The sequence below is a fragment of the Mangifera indica genome, chromosome 14 (assembly GCF_011075055.1).
Source record: "Mangifera indica cultivar Alphonso chromosome 14, CATAS_Mindica_2.1, whole genome shotgun sequence".
Classification (NCBI taxonomy): Eukaryota; Viridiplantae; Streptophyta; class Magnoliopsida; order Sapindales; family Anacardiaceae; genus Mangifera; species Mangifera indica.
The window spans coordinates 14,069,899-14,087,457 of record NC_058150.1 but is presented as its reverse complement, the minus strand read 5'-3'; the positions used below and the strand labels follow the sequence as shown (position 1 = coordinate 14,087,457).

The 17,559-nt window shown below is 35.5% G+C and overlaps 1 protein-coding gene and 1 pseudogene across 1 annotated transcript; one reads left to right on the top strand and one right to left on the bottom strand.

Moving 5' to 3' along the window:
• Positions 1 to 197: 197 nt before the first annotated feature.
• Positions 198 to 7,585, top strand: LOC123195689 (annotated as a pseudogene).
• A 2,015-nt stretch (positions 7,586 to 9,600) lies between these two features.
• Positions 9,601 to 15,494, bottom strand: LOC123197005 (acetolactate synthase small subunit 2, chloroplastic-like). Its single transcript, XM_044611177.1, has 12 exons — positions 15,114 to 15,494; positions 14,147 to 14,360; positions 13,702 to 13,785; positions 13,506 to 13,574; positions 13,339 to 13,422; positions 12,915 to 13,067; positions 12,201 to 12,287; positions 11,731 to 11,835; positions 11,521 to 11,643; positions 10,883 to 11,035; positions 10,526 to 10,591; positions 9,601 to 9,904 (listed from the first exon to the last, which is right to left on the bottom strand). Exons 1-12 carry the CDS (start codon positions 15,344 to 15,346, stop codon positions 9,821 to 9,823), a joined length of 1,455 nt encoding a protein of 484 aa, XP_044467112.1. The 5' UTR covers positions 15,347 to 15,494; the 3' UTR covers positions 9,601 to 9,820.
• Positions 15,495 to 17,559: the final 2,065 nt, after the last annotated feature.

The following is a 17,559-nucleotide window of genomic DNA, read 5'->3' as shown; positions in this document are numbered from 1 at the left end:
AAAGCTACAAATTCCTCTCCTTGTTAATTTTCTTTACATTTTGTTACACTTCAATCCAAAAAAGCAAATAATATGTCAGTTTGAGTCTCAGGCTCATGTTAGACTAGTTAGTTCTGATATCATGGTTTAATTGGTTAGATCTCTTAGTCATAAAGAATTATTTAAGTTTGAACTATTTATATCATGCTTGAATCTCAATGTCTTCTTGTGGTGGGAGACAGACGAGAAAAGATTACATCCACCTATAAAAAGCAAGAACCTCTACATATAGTTTTCTTTGCTGGAGTTTAATGAGTCTTTGGCATCTTCTACATTTTCCATTGGTTTCATCCCATGCACACACAGTAACACAAAGCAAGAACCTCTACATATAGTTTTCTTTGTCGGAGTTTATTTGTGTTTTTCATAGAAAGTGACTAAACAAAAGTGTCTAAAAAAATGGTGAGTAATAAGCAAGTGATATTGAATGACTATATTTCAGCCGGTTTTTCTAAAGAAATTAGCCTATCTTTGACCACTGGCACCATAGATTTAAAGCTAACGAAAGGCTCAAATGGGATTTTTGTGAAGAACTTATACTTGTCTTATGACCCATCCATGGGACCACGAATACAGAAATTTGAAGGATGCACTGTGAATTCCTTCACACCTGGTTTGGTTAGTGATTTGTTCACATTTTCCTCTTTTGATGCTTTATTCTTTGGCTTTTCTTAAGAGTAAAGAAGATTCTCATTGTCAAGAGTCTTAAAACATCATTTGCAGTTCGATGACAAGAGTCTTTTGCAGCCTATAAGCGGATATAGAATGGCTGAAGTTTTGGATTTTGGGAATCCAGAGTTCAAGAAAGGAGACTTCGACTAGGGAATGACAGGTTGGGAAGAGTACAGTCTCATTACAGCTCCATATTTGTTCAAAATTCAACACACGGATGTACCCTTATCCTACTATACTGGCATTCTTGGTAAGTTATACATGTTTTGGTTATTTCACTTTGGTTAATAAGGTTCATCATCTTCTTTGATCCAGCTTTTAGTAATCTATACTTGATAGGTATGCCTAGTATGACAGCTTTTGCTAGATTTTATGAGCTTTGCTCTCTTAAGCCAGAGAAGTCTCTGTTCATTTCAGCAACTTCTGGTGTTGTTGGTCAGCTTGTTGGGCGGTTTGCAAAGTTATTGGGCTGCTATGTTGTTGGAAGTGCTAGCAGCAACGACAAAGTTGATATGTTGAAGAGCAAGCTGGGGTTCGATGATGTCGTCAACTATAAAGAAGAACCTAATTTGAATGTAACATTAAAAAGTTTTGTACCAAAATATAAACTCCAACTTCCCTTTGTAACTTTCAAAAATTTTGCAAAATGCACAAATACTTAACACAGAGATGCAAGTATTTATATAGAAAACCTAATACTAAAAAACCTTAAGCATGTAATGAAAAAATTTTCACTATGGATGAAGAAGAGATTGCGCTCACTCTTTACATACACTTCAACACAGTTTTTATATACAAACCTTAGCTGACATATATTAACATATGTACTCGTTGGTTACATTTTCACAAGTCGTAACGATACAAATGGTTTCTCTAGTTCATTAGTCGTATCCACTCTATTCTATTAGACTAAAAAATGAATAGAATCCTAATCACTATATTTATTTAAGTAAATTTGAAAAAATCCATATCACGAGAGTAAAGCCCCTACTACTTATAGGAAATCAATAGTGGGCTATTGGATTGACCTAATCCTTCCACTACAACCACAGATCTCCTTAAAAATTCACTTTTCAAAATTCATATTTTTTTATTTAAGATAACCCCTTACAGAATTCAACTGACTACCATACAACACTTCTCCTTTGCTGCTCTGTTCCATTACACCAGACAATCTATTGTATATATGATACAAATTGAACGACAAAGGAAGTAGAAACAGTAAAGCAGAAGCAGTGGAATGAAGAGAAAAAGTAGTTGAATAAAACTAAAAACGCAGAGATTATTGTCGTTGAATAGAAATATAGTACGCAACGTCGTTTGAAGCATGAATTGTAATTAGTGTGCAACATCGTTTCATGTAACTGATACTATGTCTTGGCCATTATAAATTGTAGAGAAAGGAAGCGGGAAAAACAGTTTTTTTGGCGGATAATAAAATTATTCTTCTTCTCTTATTTTTCTATGTCTTGTGTTTCTTTCTCTTATTCTGTTATTCTTGTGCTTCTGTGTGTGTGTTCTTGAGTCAATTCTATAGTAAGCTGCATCATTGGTATCAGAGCTCCTATCCTGGCTATGGTAGAGACTTGTAATCAAGAATTTCGTAGGGAAATTACACAGATGATTACTGAAGCTGAGATGCGACAGCAAGATAGATTACAAAAGGTTCAGATGCCATGCAGCAATCCATGGAAAACCTCAAGAATCTAATTACTGGCCTTAGTTTACAATATATTGAGGCAGTGTCAACTACGGCTAATCACCGAGATGGAGGGGGGTCACAAAGTGGCTATGATCCGAGGCAACAATGGGAAAGATAGACGAGAATAGATTTTCCACGATTCGGTGGTGAGGATTTTGAGGGATGGATCTTGAAGGTAGAATATTACTTTTAGGTTGATGTTACTTATAATGACGACAGATTGAAATTAACAGTTTTACACCTGGAGGGTAAGGTGATTTAGTGGCATCAGAGTTTCATGAAAGCAAAAGGTGGAACACCAGTGAGATGGGAGGAGTATGCTACGACAACGAGAGCCAGGTTTGGCAACCAGGGATATGATGACCCATTGGCAGACTTGAAGAATTTAAAACAGGTAAGAACTCTTCAACATTACCAAGATGTTTTTGAAGAGTTATATCCGAGGACGGGAATTAGAGAAGACCAAGCCTTGAGTTTCTTCTTGGCAGGCTTAAAAGACTCCTTACAGATGCGTGTAAGAATGTTTAAGCCAAAAATGCTAACAAAAGCTTTCTCATTAGTAAGGCTTCATGAAATTACATTGGTAGCCGTGAATGACCAACCCTGACCTGCATTTAAAACCCCCCAAATGCCAACAACTCTAAAGAGTGTAAATCATAATTTTGTTGTAGGAATTGCACAAACTAAGTCTTATAACTCTGCTGGTCTACTACCCAACCCAAATGTTCCAAAACTACCACCGCCTACAAATTCTAGATCAGCTACCAATAGAACATTTGATGAAAAAAGAGCAAAATGACTATGTTTTTGGTGTGATGAGAAGTATACTTTAGGCCATAAATGTAGAATGAAGCAAGCCTATGTGATACAATTGTATGTTGAGACAAAGGGTAATAAAGATATGGAAGCAATGAGTGAAGTCAGGCCACAAGAATCAATCTTAGAGGAGCATGGGTTGATGCAACTCTCCTTATAAGCCTTACAAGGATCAATAAGAGCTAGAACTATGAGGCTTAATGGAATGCACGATAGGAAAAGGTTATATATTTTGGTGGATTCGAGGAGTACTCACAATTTTATCAGTGAGCAGACTACGTAAGGGCTTGGCTGTCCTATTCAAGAGTTAATTGGTATGCATGTTACAGTGGCCAATGGCAGGAATTATAATGTAGAGGACTTTGCAGAGGGTTGCATGTTAGCGTGTAAGGGCAGATGTTATCCATCACAACTTATACACTACCCTTGGAAGCTTATGACTTGATATTAGGAACCCAATGGTTGGCTGGATTAGGAGATATCACATGGAATTTTGAAGCACTAACAATGAAGTTTGTTGTGGAAGGACAATAATACCAATTGTAGGGAGAAAGAAAAGAAGAGTTGAGTGTTATAAGAGAACCTCAATTATGTAAACTTCTTTGCAAACAGTACCAGTTGGCTTCAATTCAACTATTGTGGACTAGAAGTCAAGCAAACGAAGGACAATTGTATGAACTCCATGTGATAGAACCTGCAAAGGCAAAGGAATGGGAAGAATTAGAAGAATTGTTGGACAAATATAAAGGGATATTTGAAGAGCCCAAAAGGCTACCACCTTCTAAATTTCAAGACCACAAGATTATTTTGCAAGAAGGAACATAACCTATAAATCTTGAGCCTTATAGATATGGAGGAATGCAAAAGGATGTTATAGAAAAAATGGTTAAGGAGATGTTAGAGGTGGGGTGATTAGAGATAGCTTTAGTCCTTACGCAAGTCCAATGGTGTTAGTAAAGAAGAAGGATGGTGCATGGAGAATGTGTATAGACTATAGGGCATTGAATAAAGTGACTATCAAGGATAGATACCTCATTCCTTTGATAGAAGAGCTTCTAGATGAGTTGAATGGGGCTGTTGTCTTCTCAAAATTGGATCTTCGTTCAGGATATTGGCAAATATGTATGCATCCATCTTCAATTGAGAAAACAGCTTTCAAGACACATGAAGGGCATTATGAGTTCTTGGTTATGCCATTTGGACTCATAAATACTCATTCCACATTTCAAAACATCATGAATTAAATCTTCAAACCATATTTGAGGAGATTTGTTTTGGTTTTCTTTGATGATATACTTGTTTATAGCAAGAGTAAAGCATTTACAACATTTAGAAGAGGTGCTAAAGTTACTTCACAAGCATTAGGATTTTGCAAAAAAAAGTAAGTGTACCTTTGGGGCATCTAATGTTAAGTATTTGAGGTATGTTATCAGCAAAGAGGGTGTCATTACTGATTTCAAAAAAATACAGGCAGTAAGGGAATGGCTTGTTCCGAAGACTATAAAATAGTTAAGAGGGTTTTTAGGCCTCTCAAGTTACTACAGAAGGTTTATTAAAAATTATGGGCAGTTGGCTCAACCTCTGACCAATCTACTTAAGAAGAACTGTTTTGGATGGTCTTCACAAGCTCAGGAATCCTTTGAGATGCTGAAGGATCACCTTTGCACAGTTTCGATACTAGTGCTACCTGATCTGAAACAACTATTTCAGATTGAATTTGATGCATTGAATGGTGGCATTGGGGTTGTTCTTCTGTAAAATGGATATCTTGTGGCTTATATTAGTAAGGCACTTTCACCCAAGAATCAATTGTTGTCGGTGTATGAAAGAGAGATGTTTGCAATTCTATTCGTTTTGAAGAAATAGGAACATTACCTTCGTAGCCAACACTTTGTGATCAAGACTGATCATCAAAGTTTAAAGTATTTGTTGAAGCAAAAACTCACCACCCCATCCCAACAAGCTTGGGTTGCAAAATTGATAGAGTATGATTATGAAATCTGCTATAAGAAAAGGAAGGAGAATACAGCAGCTAATGCACTTTCCAGAGTTTCAGAACCCGAGCTTCACCAACTGACCATCACAATATTACCTAAAGAGTTGATACGACAGATTCAAGAATGTTAGGCTAATGATGCTAAATTACAGGCTATTATTGCAGACAAGGAAAAGGATGCTAGTAGTCATGCCCAATATGAGTGGGTTAATCATTAGCTACGGAGGCACGGAAAGCTTGTGGTGATTGCTAACATATAACTGCAGACTCAACTACTTCGATTGTTCCATGATTCGCCAATAAAAGGGCATTCCGACGTCACTGCAACAATGAAGAAATTGGCCTTATTTGTGTATTGGAAAGGCATGTGAAAGGCTGTCAGAAACTACATCAGAGGGTGTACAGTCTGTCAACAATTTAAGTTTGAGAATGTGTCTTCCCTTGGATTACTACAACCCATTCCTATACCGTCAGGAGTTTTTCAGGATATTACCATGGACTTTATAGAAGAGTTGCCTAAATCCCAAGGGAAGTTAGTTATTATGGTTATTGTTGATCGTCTGACTAAATATAGTTATTTCTTGGGCCTCGTACATCCTTTTTCAGTTCATACAGTTGCTCAATTATTTTTAGATCATGTATATAAACTTCATAGTAATCCTGCCAACATTATTAATGATAGAAGGGCTCTCTTCCTAAGCAAATTCTAGCAAGAATTATTTTGGTTACAAGGTGTGGCTCTCAAATACACTACTGCTTACCACCCACAGTCAGATAGACAGAGTAAAGTAGTCAACAGATGCTTAGAAGGGTACTTACGTTGTATGGTTGGGGAAATGCCTCATACGTAGTTCCATTGGTTGCCACTTGCTGAATATTGGTATAACACAACCCATCACTCCAGTATTGATATGTCTCCATTTCAAGCACTTTATGGTTATTCCCCACCCCTGCATTTTCTTTATTTTCCAGAGGATTCGGAAGTGACTAGAGTTGACACTATGTTACGAGCCAGAGAAGCTACCATTCGTATTCTGCAGAATAACTTGAAAAAGGCACAACATCGCATGAAATTAGTAGCTGATCGAAGGCAATCTGAAAGGCAATTTAATGTGGGAGATATGGTTTACCTTAAGCTACAACCGTATCGCCAAAGTAGTATACACAGTGGCAATCAAAAGTTGCAGCCAAAATTCATTGGACCATTCCTTGTTATAGAAGTAATTGGTAAAGTTGTCTATTGTTTACAACTTCCTGTCGAGGCTCTTATACATGATGTTTTTCATGTGTCACAGTTAAGACCTGCTTATGCTCATGTGGCGGCATCTCCTACTTTACCACCCCAGTTTGCACCTTAGTGTTATCCTCATTACATTCTCGATAGAAAGCTTGTAAGGAAGGGTACAACCCCAACAGTGAAAGTGCTTATTCAGTGGCGCAATGAAACCCCTACCACTGCCACATGGGAATTTGCTGATACATTACGAGCGCAGTTTCCTTCATTCTTCCTTAAGGACAAGGAAGTCAGGGAGGGGAGTAATTGATACAAACTGAACGACAGAGGAAGTAGAAACAGTAAAGCAAAAGTAGTGGAATGAAGAGAAGGAGCAGTTGAATAAAACAAAAAACGTAGAGATTATTGTCGTTGAATAGAAATATAGTGCACGACGTCGTTGGGAGCATGAATTGTAATTAGTGTGCGACATCGTTTCATGTAACTAATGCTACGTCTTCGCCATTATAAATTGTAGAGAAAGGAAGCAGGAAAAATAGTTTTTTGGCGGATAATAAAATTGTTCTTCTTCTCTTATTCTTCTCTATGTCTTGTGTTTCTTTCTCTTATTTTGTTATTCTTGTGCTTCTGTGTGTGTTCTTGAGTCAATTTTGTAGTAAGCTACATCAATATACCCTTATGCATGAAAATCAATTCAGTGAATGTAATCAGACTTTGTTCCAGACACCAATTGCTCAACAGCCAGGTTTCCTTTCTAGTTGTTTTAATTTTCTAGTTGATATTTTCACAGGTTTTTTCCTGAAGGCATTGACATTTATTTTGAGAATGTTGGGTTTCCCGGGGGAGGGGGGGGTGGTGTGGTGAGGAAATGCTTGATGCAGTACAACCTGGAAAATCCCTAAAGGCATACACAACCTAATGCAACTCATAGTGAAACGAATTCGGTCCAAATTATTACCACCTTTAACCGAAGTTCCTGGAAATGATTGTTCCACAGATCAAACAAGGGAAGATTGTGTATGTTGAAGACATAGCCAAAGGCCTGGAGAATGCTCTTGTAGCTCTCATTGGACTGTTTACTGGCAAAAATATAGGCAAACAAGTGTTGGCAATCAGTCATGAATGAAATCTAAAACAATAAAACTATTTGTATTAATATGAGTATTAATTTACATATTAATAATGATATGTCGCTATCTGATTGGATAATGTGACACATCATCACTAATACATGAATTAATATTTATGGTTAGTGTACATAATTTTTCTTACTCTAATATTGTTGTCAATAAAACTATGAATACATATTTTTTATATACAATTTAAATGATTTGTCATCATGTGATTGGATGATACAAAGTAATATCTAATGCATGATGACATATTATTTGTATAGTAAAAATATGTATATATAGTATTACTCTATTATTGTTTGACTGAACTTATATGAAATCGTGTAATGTTCAATGTTGAACAGAAAATTGCACGGAAATAAATTGAGAGAAGATATTATGCAAGGTTTTGTTTCTGCGAATAGATTCTTTGTTTTGTGGGAAAAAAAAAAAAAGCAAATTAAAGACATAAGCATTCCAACCTAGCTGAGCCTGAACAAAGGCCAACATGAGCTCAGCTTGAATCTTAAACATCCAGTTTGAGATTGAATTCAGTTTGCTCAAATAGTGAAGAGCAATCGGAGAAGAAGAAAAAGTATCATTGGAGTAGAAGAAAAATAATTACCGGAGAAAGAAGAAGAATTGTTGGCCAAGCAAGCTCCAATGTGGCAATGCTGGTTTTTTCAGCTAGAACTAAGCTCTTTCAAGCTGAACAGCGGTTCAATCCCAACCCAGTTCAGATCGTATCCACCCCTGACATAGACCATCTAATTTCTGATAAAATGCAGCATCTAAATGGATTTGGAGTGGCTAAAGTGTTGGATTGTACACATTAAAATTATAAGAAAGGTAATTTGGCTTGGGGCTTTACAGGGTGGGAAGAGTACAGTCTCCATACATCACCACCACAACTTCTGATAAAAATTGAGCATAAAGATTTTCATTCTGGAGGTGAAGAATTCATACTGCATAATTTCACATCATGCCAATGATGTTGAATAAGCCTTTTTTTATAGTTTTCTTCTTGAGATGGTCGTTGTTTTTCAGATTATTGGGAGTTTTCACTTGGATTTCTAGGTATGCATGCCAGGTATAACTGCTTTTGCTGGTTTTCGGGAGGTTTGCTCTCTGTAGAATGGAGTCTGTATTTGTATCTGCTGCTTCTGGAGCTGTTGATTAGCTTGTTGGGCAGTTCGAAAAATTTTGCCAGGCTTGGAAACAAATAAAAGGCAAGTTACTTACCAGAGGCCCACACTTTCCCTTCTAGACACCTGGGCTATGTAGTCCAAACTGGGGATCGTAATATATTTCTGGAAAGAGATTTCTTACATAGTTTTGGAAGAAGTTTTCTTGATGCAATCCTGATGTTCTACCAAGCATATAAATTAGATAAATGATCTCTGCTTAATGCTTCAATTGATACTGTTAATTGTTTGGCAGTTTTTTTCCCGAGTTTGATGATGTTTTCCACCTAATTAATTTGTAAATATCTGTTGATGAAAACATTTGGATTTGATGAAGCTTTTAACTACAGAGAAGAGCCAGCCTTTCTATTTGGTTATATATAAAACTGGTCTGGCCAAACCTAAGCAATCTCGACTTTGATCCACCCTATGTGAGGACTTTAACTTGTGGGTATGATTACAACTTACAAGATAATCATTACTGTCACTTTGCCTTGTCAGCTACTAGAACATGGTACAGTCAAGCTATCAGCATTAATCTAAATCCTCTTTTTTTCATAAAAGTATACAATACTGTTAATAGGGATGGATATGAGGCTAGTCAAACCCATAGAAGAGCTGGCTCAGTCAACTGATATGTCCTCGAAAAGCAGAGGAGAAGAAAAAGATGGATTGTTAGAGATGAAAAAAAAAATTGCCAGAGGGGAAACCAAAAGAGAAGAAGAGTCGTCAAAAAATAAATTGGTCAACAACTTTTCAATAACATGCTGGATCTAAATCGGCTCAGAGACAGCCGTAATTATTAACACAAGTTACGCATTGTCTAACAAGTTAAACAGTTGCTATAGAGCAAGCCGAAACATGTTTCATTATTTGCTTTAACCAAGTAATTTGGTTGGTAAACTAATTCCAAAGTTCGACTGCTGAGTTGAAAAACAAGAGCAATTAAAACCAGAAGAAAATCCACAAACTAAACAATCCATACGAAACCTACAAAATTTCCTTTGTGTGAACGAGCACTCCTATTAACCTATAATACAAATAGAACTTTTTCTAGTCCACAAATTAGAGAGGAAATGAATATCCACGGAGATACCTAGAATCCACGCCTGATTCACGTACCAATGCTATCCGCCCTGTCCGCGCCACCTACAAGAACACAAATCACCTTGTTACTAGAGTGAATGAAGAAGTATTATGCTAACCAATCACAAAACTATGACAACAAAATTGAGTTCAACTGAACCAGTTTCCTTTTTCAGTCATGACACCTGTGAAAAAGAAATTAAGGAAGCTAACACTAATGCATCTAATCATGTTATTTGGAGTTTGGTATGAACCTTGAGAAAACCTCGTCCCAAAACCTAACTGTTAAGATTGGAGAGCTCAAAAAGTCATATAAACCCCACACCAAAAGCTCATGTTTTCTGATACAGGATTTAAGTCTCATAACTTACACTTGGGACCCTAATAGATTACCACACTCCACAACCACAACCCCCATGCAAGCTGACTGTGTGTTAGTCTTTTGCTAGTCTCAAGGCATGATTGCAAGTAGGAGACGTAACAGTGACTCTGATATCAAATTATATAAACCTTAAAAGAATCACATCCTAAAAACTAGTTATTGAGATAAAAAAAACCCAAAGCCTTATAAACCCCATACTAGAAACACATGCTTTTCAATGTAGAATCCAAATCTCATTCATTGCACCTAGCATCCTAATGGAATCTTAATCCAACTAAAGATTTTAAATCTGCAAGACAAACCTCGCAAATTCCATAAGGCTCTAACAATCTCTGCAGTGCAACCATCTTGTCCAAATCTCCTGTGAGCTGGAATGAACATTTACAAAAAAATTATCAATACCGTGCCAGACAGGGACTAGGGAAAAAAAAAGGAGAAATTCTGAAAATAATTAAGATTAAGCTGTATAGCCTGCCAAAACCATGGCAGTTTGCATGATGCAAACAAGAGGAGGCAAGAAAATTTTCAATTAATAATCAAATTTATGCATCATTTTTCCCATACATTGTGCATATAATATAGTATCCCTAAAACTCATAACATTAAATGAAATTTGATAAGTAATAACATGGTAATACTATCTAAGCAAGAAAACCTACCTCAAGAGTTATTGTATGATCGGACACGTCAACAGCTTTGGCCCTAAAGATGCTGGCAATGTCGAGGACATCTCGCCGAGCAGTAGCATTTACAGCAATCTTTATCATCATCAATTCTCGTTCGGCAAATGGCAAATGAGTAAGATCTTTAACCTGAAGAAATCAGCAATACTTGAAATTAATAAACTCAGACACTTTAATCGTAATGGAAGATCTTCATAGGAGATCTAACAAACTGTCAAATATATAACTCTATATGTATATGCATACACAGTTAAAAAAAAAAATCTAGGGTTTGGCCATATAAATTCTGCAAAATTAACAGTATGCCAGAGGCTTCTAATCTTTTGCATTCAACAGCCAAGTATAAATTTGAAGAGTAGCGCTATCTCACATCCTAACGCGTACCCAGTGACCTTCAATCTCTTATAATTCTATCCATTGATAACATTGATTTTTGCAAATAGAAGAGAGCAAATTATGGCCATTAAACTTTCAGAGTTTTTTTCTCACAGGTTCACTCGTCCATTATCCACAGTTGCATGCAATCGAAATATTTTAGGTAACTGATAAGATGATACTAAATCATAAATGCTTCTATTGATAAATTAAGATCCATCCTTTCTAACAGTAGTCACCTCATGTATCTCTATTAGCTTATAAAGTTGCTGCACCAACTTGCTAACTGATTCATCTGTACCAGGAACAACAGTAGTAATTCGTGAAAGCCCCTCTGTTTCTGCATGTCCAACTGCCAAACTCTGATGAAAAGAAGATAATCAAGCAGATGAGTGAAACTTGCAAAGTAAAAAAAGAAAGTAGGAGAGCAAATATAACATCATATATACCTGAATGTTATAGCCCCTTCGAGCAAAAACCCCTGTAACAACATTAAGAACTCCCGGAGAATCATTTACAAGTATCGAAAGAGTATGTGATTGGAGTCCGCTTGTCTGCAAAAACTTAACCAAGCATTAACATCCAAGTGAAGATCCATCACAAAAAGTAAAATAGAAATAGGGTCTTTTACATCACTTGGCCGTATGGGAATGTGAGAAATCATATTGTAATGAATCAAAACAAGGTTATGTACATTAGTATCAAAATATATCCCCAGTTCAGGAGATAAAACAATCAGGATTGATGCAACCAACCTCTAATAACATTGGACCATGCTTAAAAGTTCTAATGTGGGTTTCTTGTACATTTGTAACAACCATAGAACCTTATAGGAGCCAGAGGGGAAGTGAAAGAAAGAACAACATAAAATGATAAAAGAAAAAATTGATATAGTTTAAGCAGGGAAGGATTTTTTTACATCTTCATCATTAAGGACACCCCAGTGAGCATCAAGCACTTGATTAAATGGAAAGACATCATCCGATTCCACTGGATACACATCTCCCTTCAAGAACACACAAAAACATGTCAAATACTTTAACCACAACCAATATCATTTAAAATTAAGTAAACAACACATAAGGCTTGAAAATTATACAGATGCAGTAAAACAGGCCAAGACTGTTTCAAAGTTGAAATTTAATGGAATAAATTCACCCAGCCTTTGGTCTCATTTAAAACAAAATAGAAAACAAAGAAGTCATGAGATACCAATGTAAAAAGGCATCAATAAGGGGAAAAAACTGCCCAAGATATGTACCACATAATGGACAGGCAGAAATGCGCAATCAAGTAGATAGATGACTAGAACCATCACGTTGTAGGTCTCTTCTGGTAAATAAACATTCACATCCCATATAACCCCTTTCTATTAGGACTTCTCTAATTTCATTCTCATTCCTCTCTGTTTATTTTCCACTTACTGTCCTATATCATGGACATGGCTGAAAAAGAATTAGAAGTAAAAGCTCCTGATTTATCTGTATGGAGTGCATACATCAAAATTAGACAATCATATCCAGATGACGCTAAAGTTTCTGATCCTTTTATAAATTTTCCTTATTGTCTACAGGAGACGGACTCTAATCTAAATTTGCTGAAATATTGAATGAAAACTTAAAGAAGAGCATACCCGTGCAGATGCATCAGTTCCACCAGTATATGATTTATCTCCTCTCCCCTTAAGACCACTAACTGATGTTGGTCCTTCAAGATCAGGGTATGAAGCTGCTGAAAATCGCCAGAATGGAGCAGAAGCGCCAATTTTTTCCCTTCTCAAGGCAATCTGCTTAACAGCAACAGGATAAAAAGTTAGCAAACAATTTTTTCAACTTTTTCCTTTTTTATTTTCTAACCAACAAGATGACTCCACCCTGTCTCTTTATCAATTTAGGTTGGAAAGATAAAGTTATGTCTAGACTTTTCCCGTCTTTTTTTTTTTTTTTTTTTTTTTGGATATATGCTGTTTAGAAGAAGATGCCAGTGTAAGAAAATTAATGTCAGGTAAAATAACAATGAACAAAAATCCATTAGGTATTTTAAAGGAAGCTTACTACCTTTCCGGTTCTTGCAATTTCTTGGATTCCAAACTTGCTTAAATTCCTTTCCACAGCAACCATCTTCCCTGGATCTCCAGTCACCTCGAATATCCACAAGAATTTCATATTTCAGATTAGCTATAACACTGAAACTGTAATTTTGACCATAAGTTATAGTGCACCACCTCAATTGTTACTGAGTGTTCAGAGATATCCACAATTTTCGCTCTAAATATGTCCACCAGCCACATGATCTAAAGGTGAACATCAATAAATAATAATTTGATCAGAGAAAATGATAAGATTTAAGTGTGAAGACAAATTCTAAAACTTTAATGAACCTTTAAATGTTCAACAATCAAATGAACATGTTACAGCTACCTCAGCACGATATTCTGGATAGGCATTTACTTTTATAAGCATTAGTTCACGTTCTACCTGGGGCTCATTTGAGAGATCTTCAACCTGATGTTCCACATTAAATATCCACTTTAAATATCCAAGTTAAGAATATCAACTATAATACAAGCAAGTACTTTGAAGGCCGAGAAAAACACAGGAAAGGTACACAAAACAAATTGATTAAGAAAACCTTTAATGATACCTGGATCTGAACATATACATCAAAAATAATGAAATATATACTCAAATATTATAAGGTTTTGATCCCCAGTAGCCGATTTTATTCACACAACATAGAAGGCCTTAGACGTAGATAGTGTTTGTACCATTAACGAACTTAAATTATAAAGTGTAACATAATTAAAAAAGAAATTCTGAAAGAACAATTAGAATTAGCAGGAGTTCTTGTCTGATGCTGTATAACCTTCAAAACATTAACAAGTTTCTGAAGCTGCTCCACAACTTGCTGCAGCACTTTGTCAGTTCCTGAGACAACTATGGTGAAGAGTGCCTTGTCCTTGTTCAGACCAACAGCAAGGGACTCAATGTTATATCCCCTTCTTGCAAAGACTCCAGCAATACGATTTATCATTCCACTTTCATCACCTACAAACACAGAAATCGTGTGCCGTCTAACCCTGCATTCATAATAAATGCAATACATAATCAAGAAAACCATAAAAATATAAGAGCATATTTTCTTAAAAGGAGAAATATGCACTGAGAAGATGCAAACTTTATATAATAGAAGAGTTACTTGCACATTTCATCAACACAAACACATTTATGATATATAAATTTGTTTTCCACGAATCGTATATAAATCATATGCATGTAGCAGGGATAGACTTGCACAAAACTAATGACACGGTTAAAGAATCACAAAGTTTATTGTGCAACAAGACAATTAGCTAGCCTTTACATACAAATAACTTGTCAAACATGCAAAAATATACCCATAAAACCAATATACAATCTCTAAACACACGCCTAGCCCATTTGAGTAAGACAAGCACTCATCTTTATTAATAACCAAGAAGCTATCATTCAATCGAAACCAGCAAGAAACATTGAGCCACTGAAGAAACAAAAATGTTGCTCTTAGTAGTCTAACAAAGTTTTCTTCTTTTTTTTTTTTCCTTTTCATCAAGCACTTAATAAAATTACAAAAATAATTAAACTGGACCAGGTGAAAATACACACAAATTTAGTATTCGTAACTTCTCCAACATGCAAGGACAATCATAAAAGAACCATAAATGCAACATCTGAACAGAGAAATCACCCCAACCCAGTTGGAAAAAACCCCCCACAAAAATTCATCTTTCAATGCAAACACACACCAAGACTCAAAACTTATCACACAAAACTAAACAGGGGGCAGAGAGTACTTCGAGCGGGTGGCTGACGGGGCAGGAAAGGAGCTATTATTGATAGTATTATCAACAGTTGCTGCAGAGACCACCAAACTCTTGGACTTATGAAATCTCCTGTTAAATTTGGAGATTGAAAACGAAAGAGGCGGTGAAAAAGGCGAAGACTTTGAGATGGAAAGAGGGAGATTAAAGTCTGAAGAAGCTTTCGGGAAGTGGGCTGGCGAGTTTAGAGTTGAAATGGCCGCCATTAGAGAGCCAAGAAGAAGAATAACAGAGAGATAGCGGGAAGTCTATGAAAGTTAAAAAGGAATAAGTATAGTGGTAATTTAACTCTTCGCCGCCGTAGCAAAGAGGAGAGAATGAAATTTCTTTCTTTCTTTCTTTCGACAATTTCGGAATGCTAATGGTAGTGATTTATTGCCAATACGTGGATTCTAGCCCAGCCTAGCCCGAAGAAGGTTGGGCGAGCTCAAATCTAAAATCAAAAATTAAACTTTGGAGGATAATTTTACGAGCCAACCTATTAAGGTCCTGCAAAAGCACAGCCTAAGGGGCCATAGGCCGTGTCCCAGGCCTTCAATTGCTAGCGGGCAGCCTAACCCGCGAGATTCCTCTAGGCATGACTCGGCTTCATAGCACAATAAATTGCATTAGAGTTAGTATCGCACAACCTATTATTATATCTAATAATATTTAACCATATGGTAATATATTATTTAAATATCAAATTAAATATTTAAAACTGAATGTATATAACATTATTCCAGTTCAAATTAATGGATAGTAATATTGAAATATGTAAAAACTAATATTGATAAGAAAAGTAGTCATTAAAAAAAAGAAAAATATAAATAAAAAAAAGTATAATACCCTCAGGTACATTTTTGGGGTATTTATGTTTTTTAACTCTGTTTTGAGATATTTTCAGTTTTAAATATATATATATATATATATATATATATATCTAAAGAAAGAAAAGACAAAAAATGAACATTTTAAGTTTTTTTCCATCTTCTCCCGTCTCTTCCAGCAGAAGGCAATTTTCTTCCTGTCTTTGTTGTGTTTTTGAAGAAAAGTTGGTGATTTGAAAAGGTTTTAGAAGAAAAATAAGATGAAGCACTTTGGAAGCCTTAGTAACCAAAAGATCTTTTTCTTTTCCCTTTACTTATGTTTATATTTATTAGATGCATATTATATGAATATATTAATACGTTTTGGTATTGTTTTAAGATGGGTTTGGTAATAAGAGGAGGGAGTCAATTTGCAAAGATTTAGCTTAAAACAAGGTAAAGAGTATTATCCTTGGTATGTTTCATGTTTTATGTTTTTGGTTTCTTGTTTCAATGTTATAAATGATGATTTTGAAGTTGAGAAATGTTGTTTTGTCATTTGGAGTACCTATGTGTGTTAATTTGTTCATGGCAAAGATTTGGGTGATATTTACCGTTTTACCACTGACTTTGTCTTACGTTTTAACTGTCTTATTAAATAAATTATGAGTACCATTATAGTGTGTTGGAAAGCTCTTTGACTTCTGTTTTCAATTATATATAGCTTGTATGAATTAGAGACCGTTTGGACTGTTAAATTGTATGAACAAAAAAACTATCTTACCAAATAAACAGTAAATGCAATTTTTACTACTAATTTCGTCCCACGTTTTGACTATCTTATTAAATGAATCATGAGTGCTATTATAGCTTGTTGGAAAGCTCTTTGAATTCTCTTTTCAACGATATATAGCTTGTATAAATTAGAGATCGTTTGAACTATTAAATATTGTATAAATCAAAAAGACTATTTTACCCATATAAACAAGAAATACAGGTTTTTGCCACTGAATTCATCCCATGTTTTGATTGCCTTATCGGATGAATCATGAGGCTATTATAGCTTATTCGAAAGCTCTTTGAATCTTTTTTTCAATAATATATAGCTTATATGAATTAGAGACTGTTTGGACTGTTAAATTGTATGAACAAAAAAAACTGCCCTACCAAATAAACAGTCTCATGAATAGTATTTCACAGTTTTTTGAAAGAAATAAAGGAGGAGAAAAAGGGAAAGAAGAAAGAAAGAAAGGAAAGGAAAGAAAGGAGAGAAAAAAATAAGAAAAGAAGGAAAAGCAAGAAAAGGAATTTGCGACTCAAGATTTCGGAGGTCGTCCCAAAACTATGATCTAGTAAGTTATGGATAGTTTTATATGGAAGTAAGATTAGTAAGAGATAATGCATGTATGCATACTATGAACTATGAGGGAGAACTTTACACTACACCGCTCGTAGTAGAGCGCATTCGTAGTAGGATATAGACTCATAGTAGGGTCTACTCGTAATAGAGCATGTTTGTAGTAGAACACAATTTAGATCCAAAAATGGTGTAGTAAGAGAAAAGAAGAGAGCTCAAGCATAGAAAAGTATCAAATCTTTGTAGTTAGCTTTTAGAAAGTATCAAATAGATA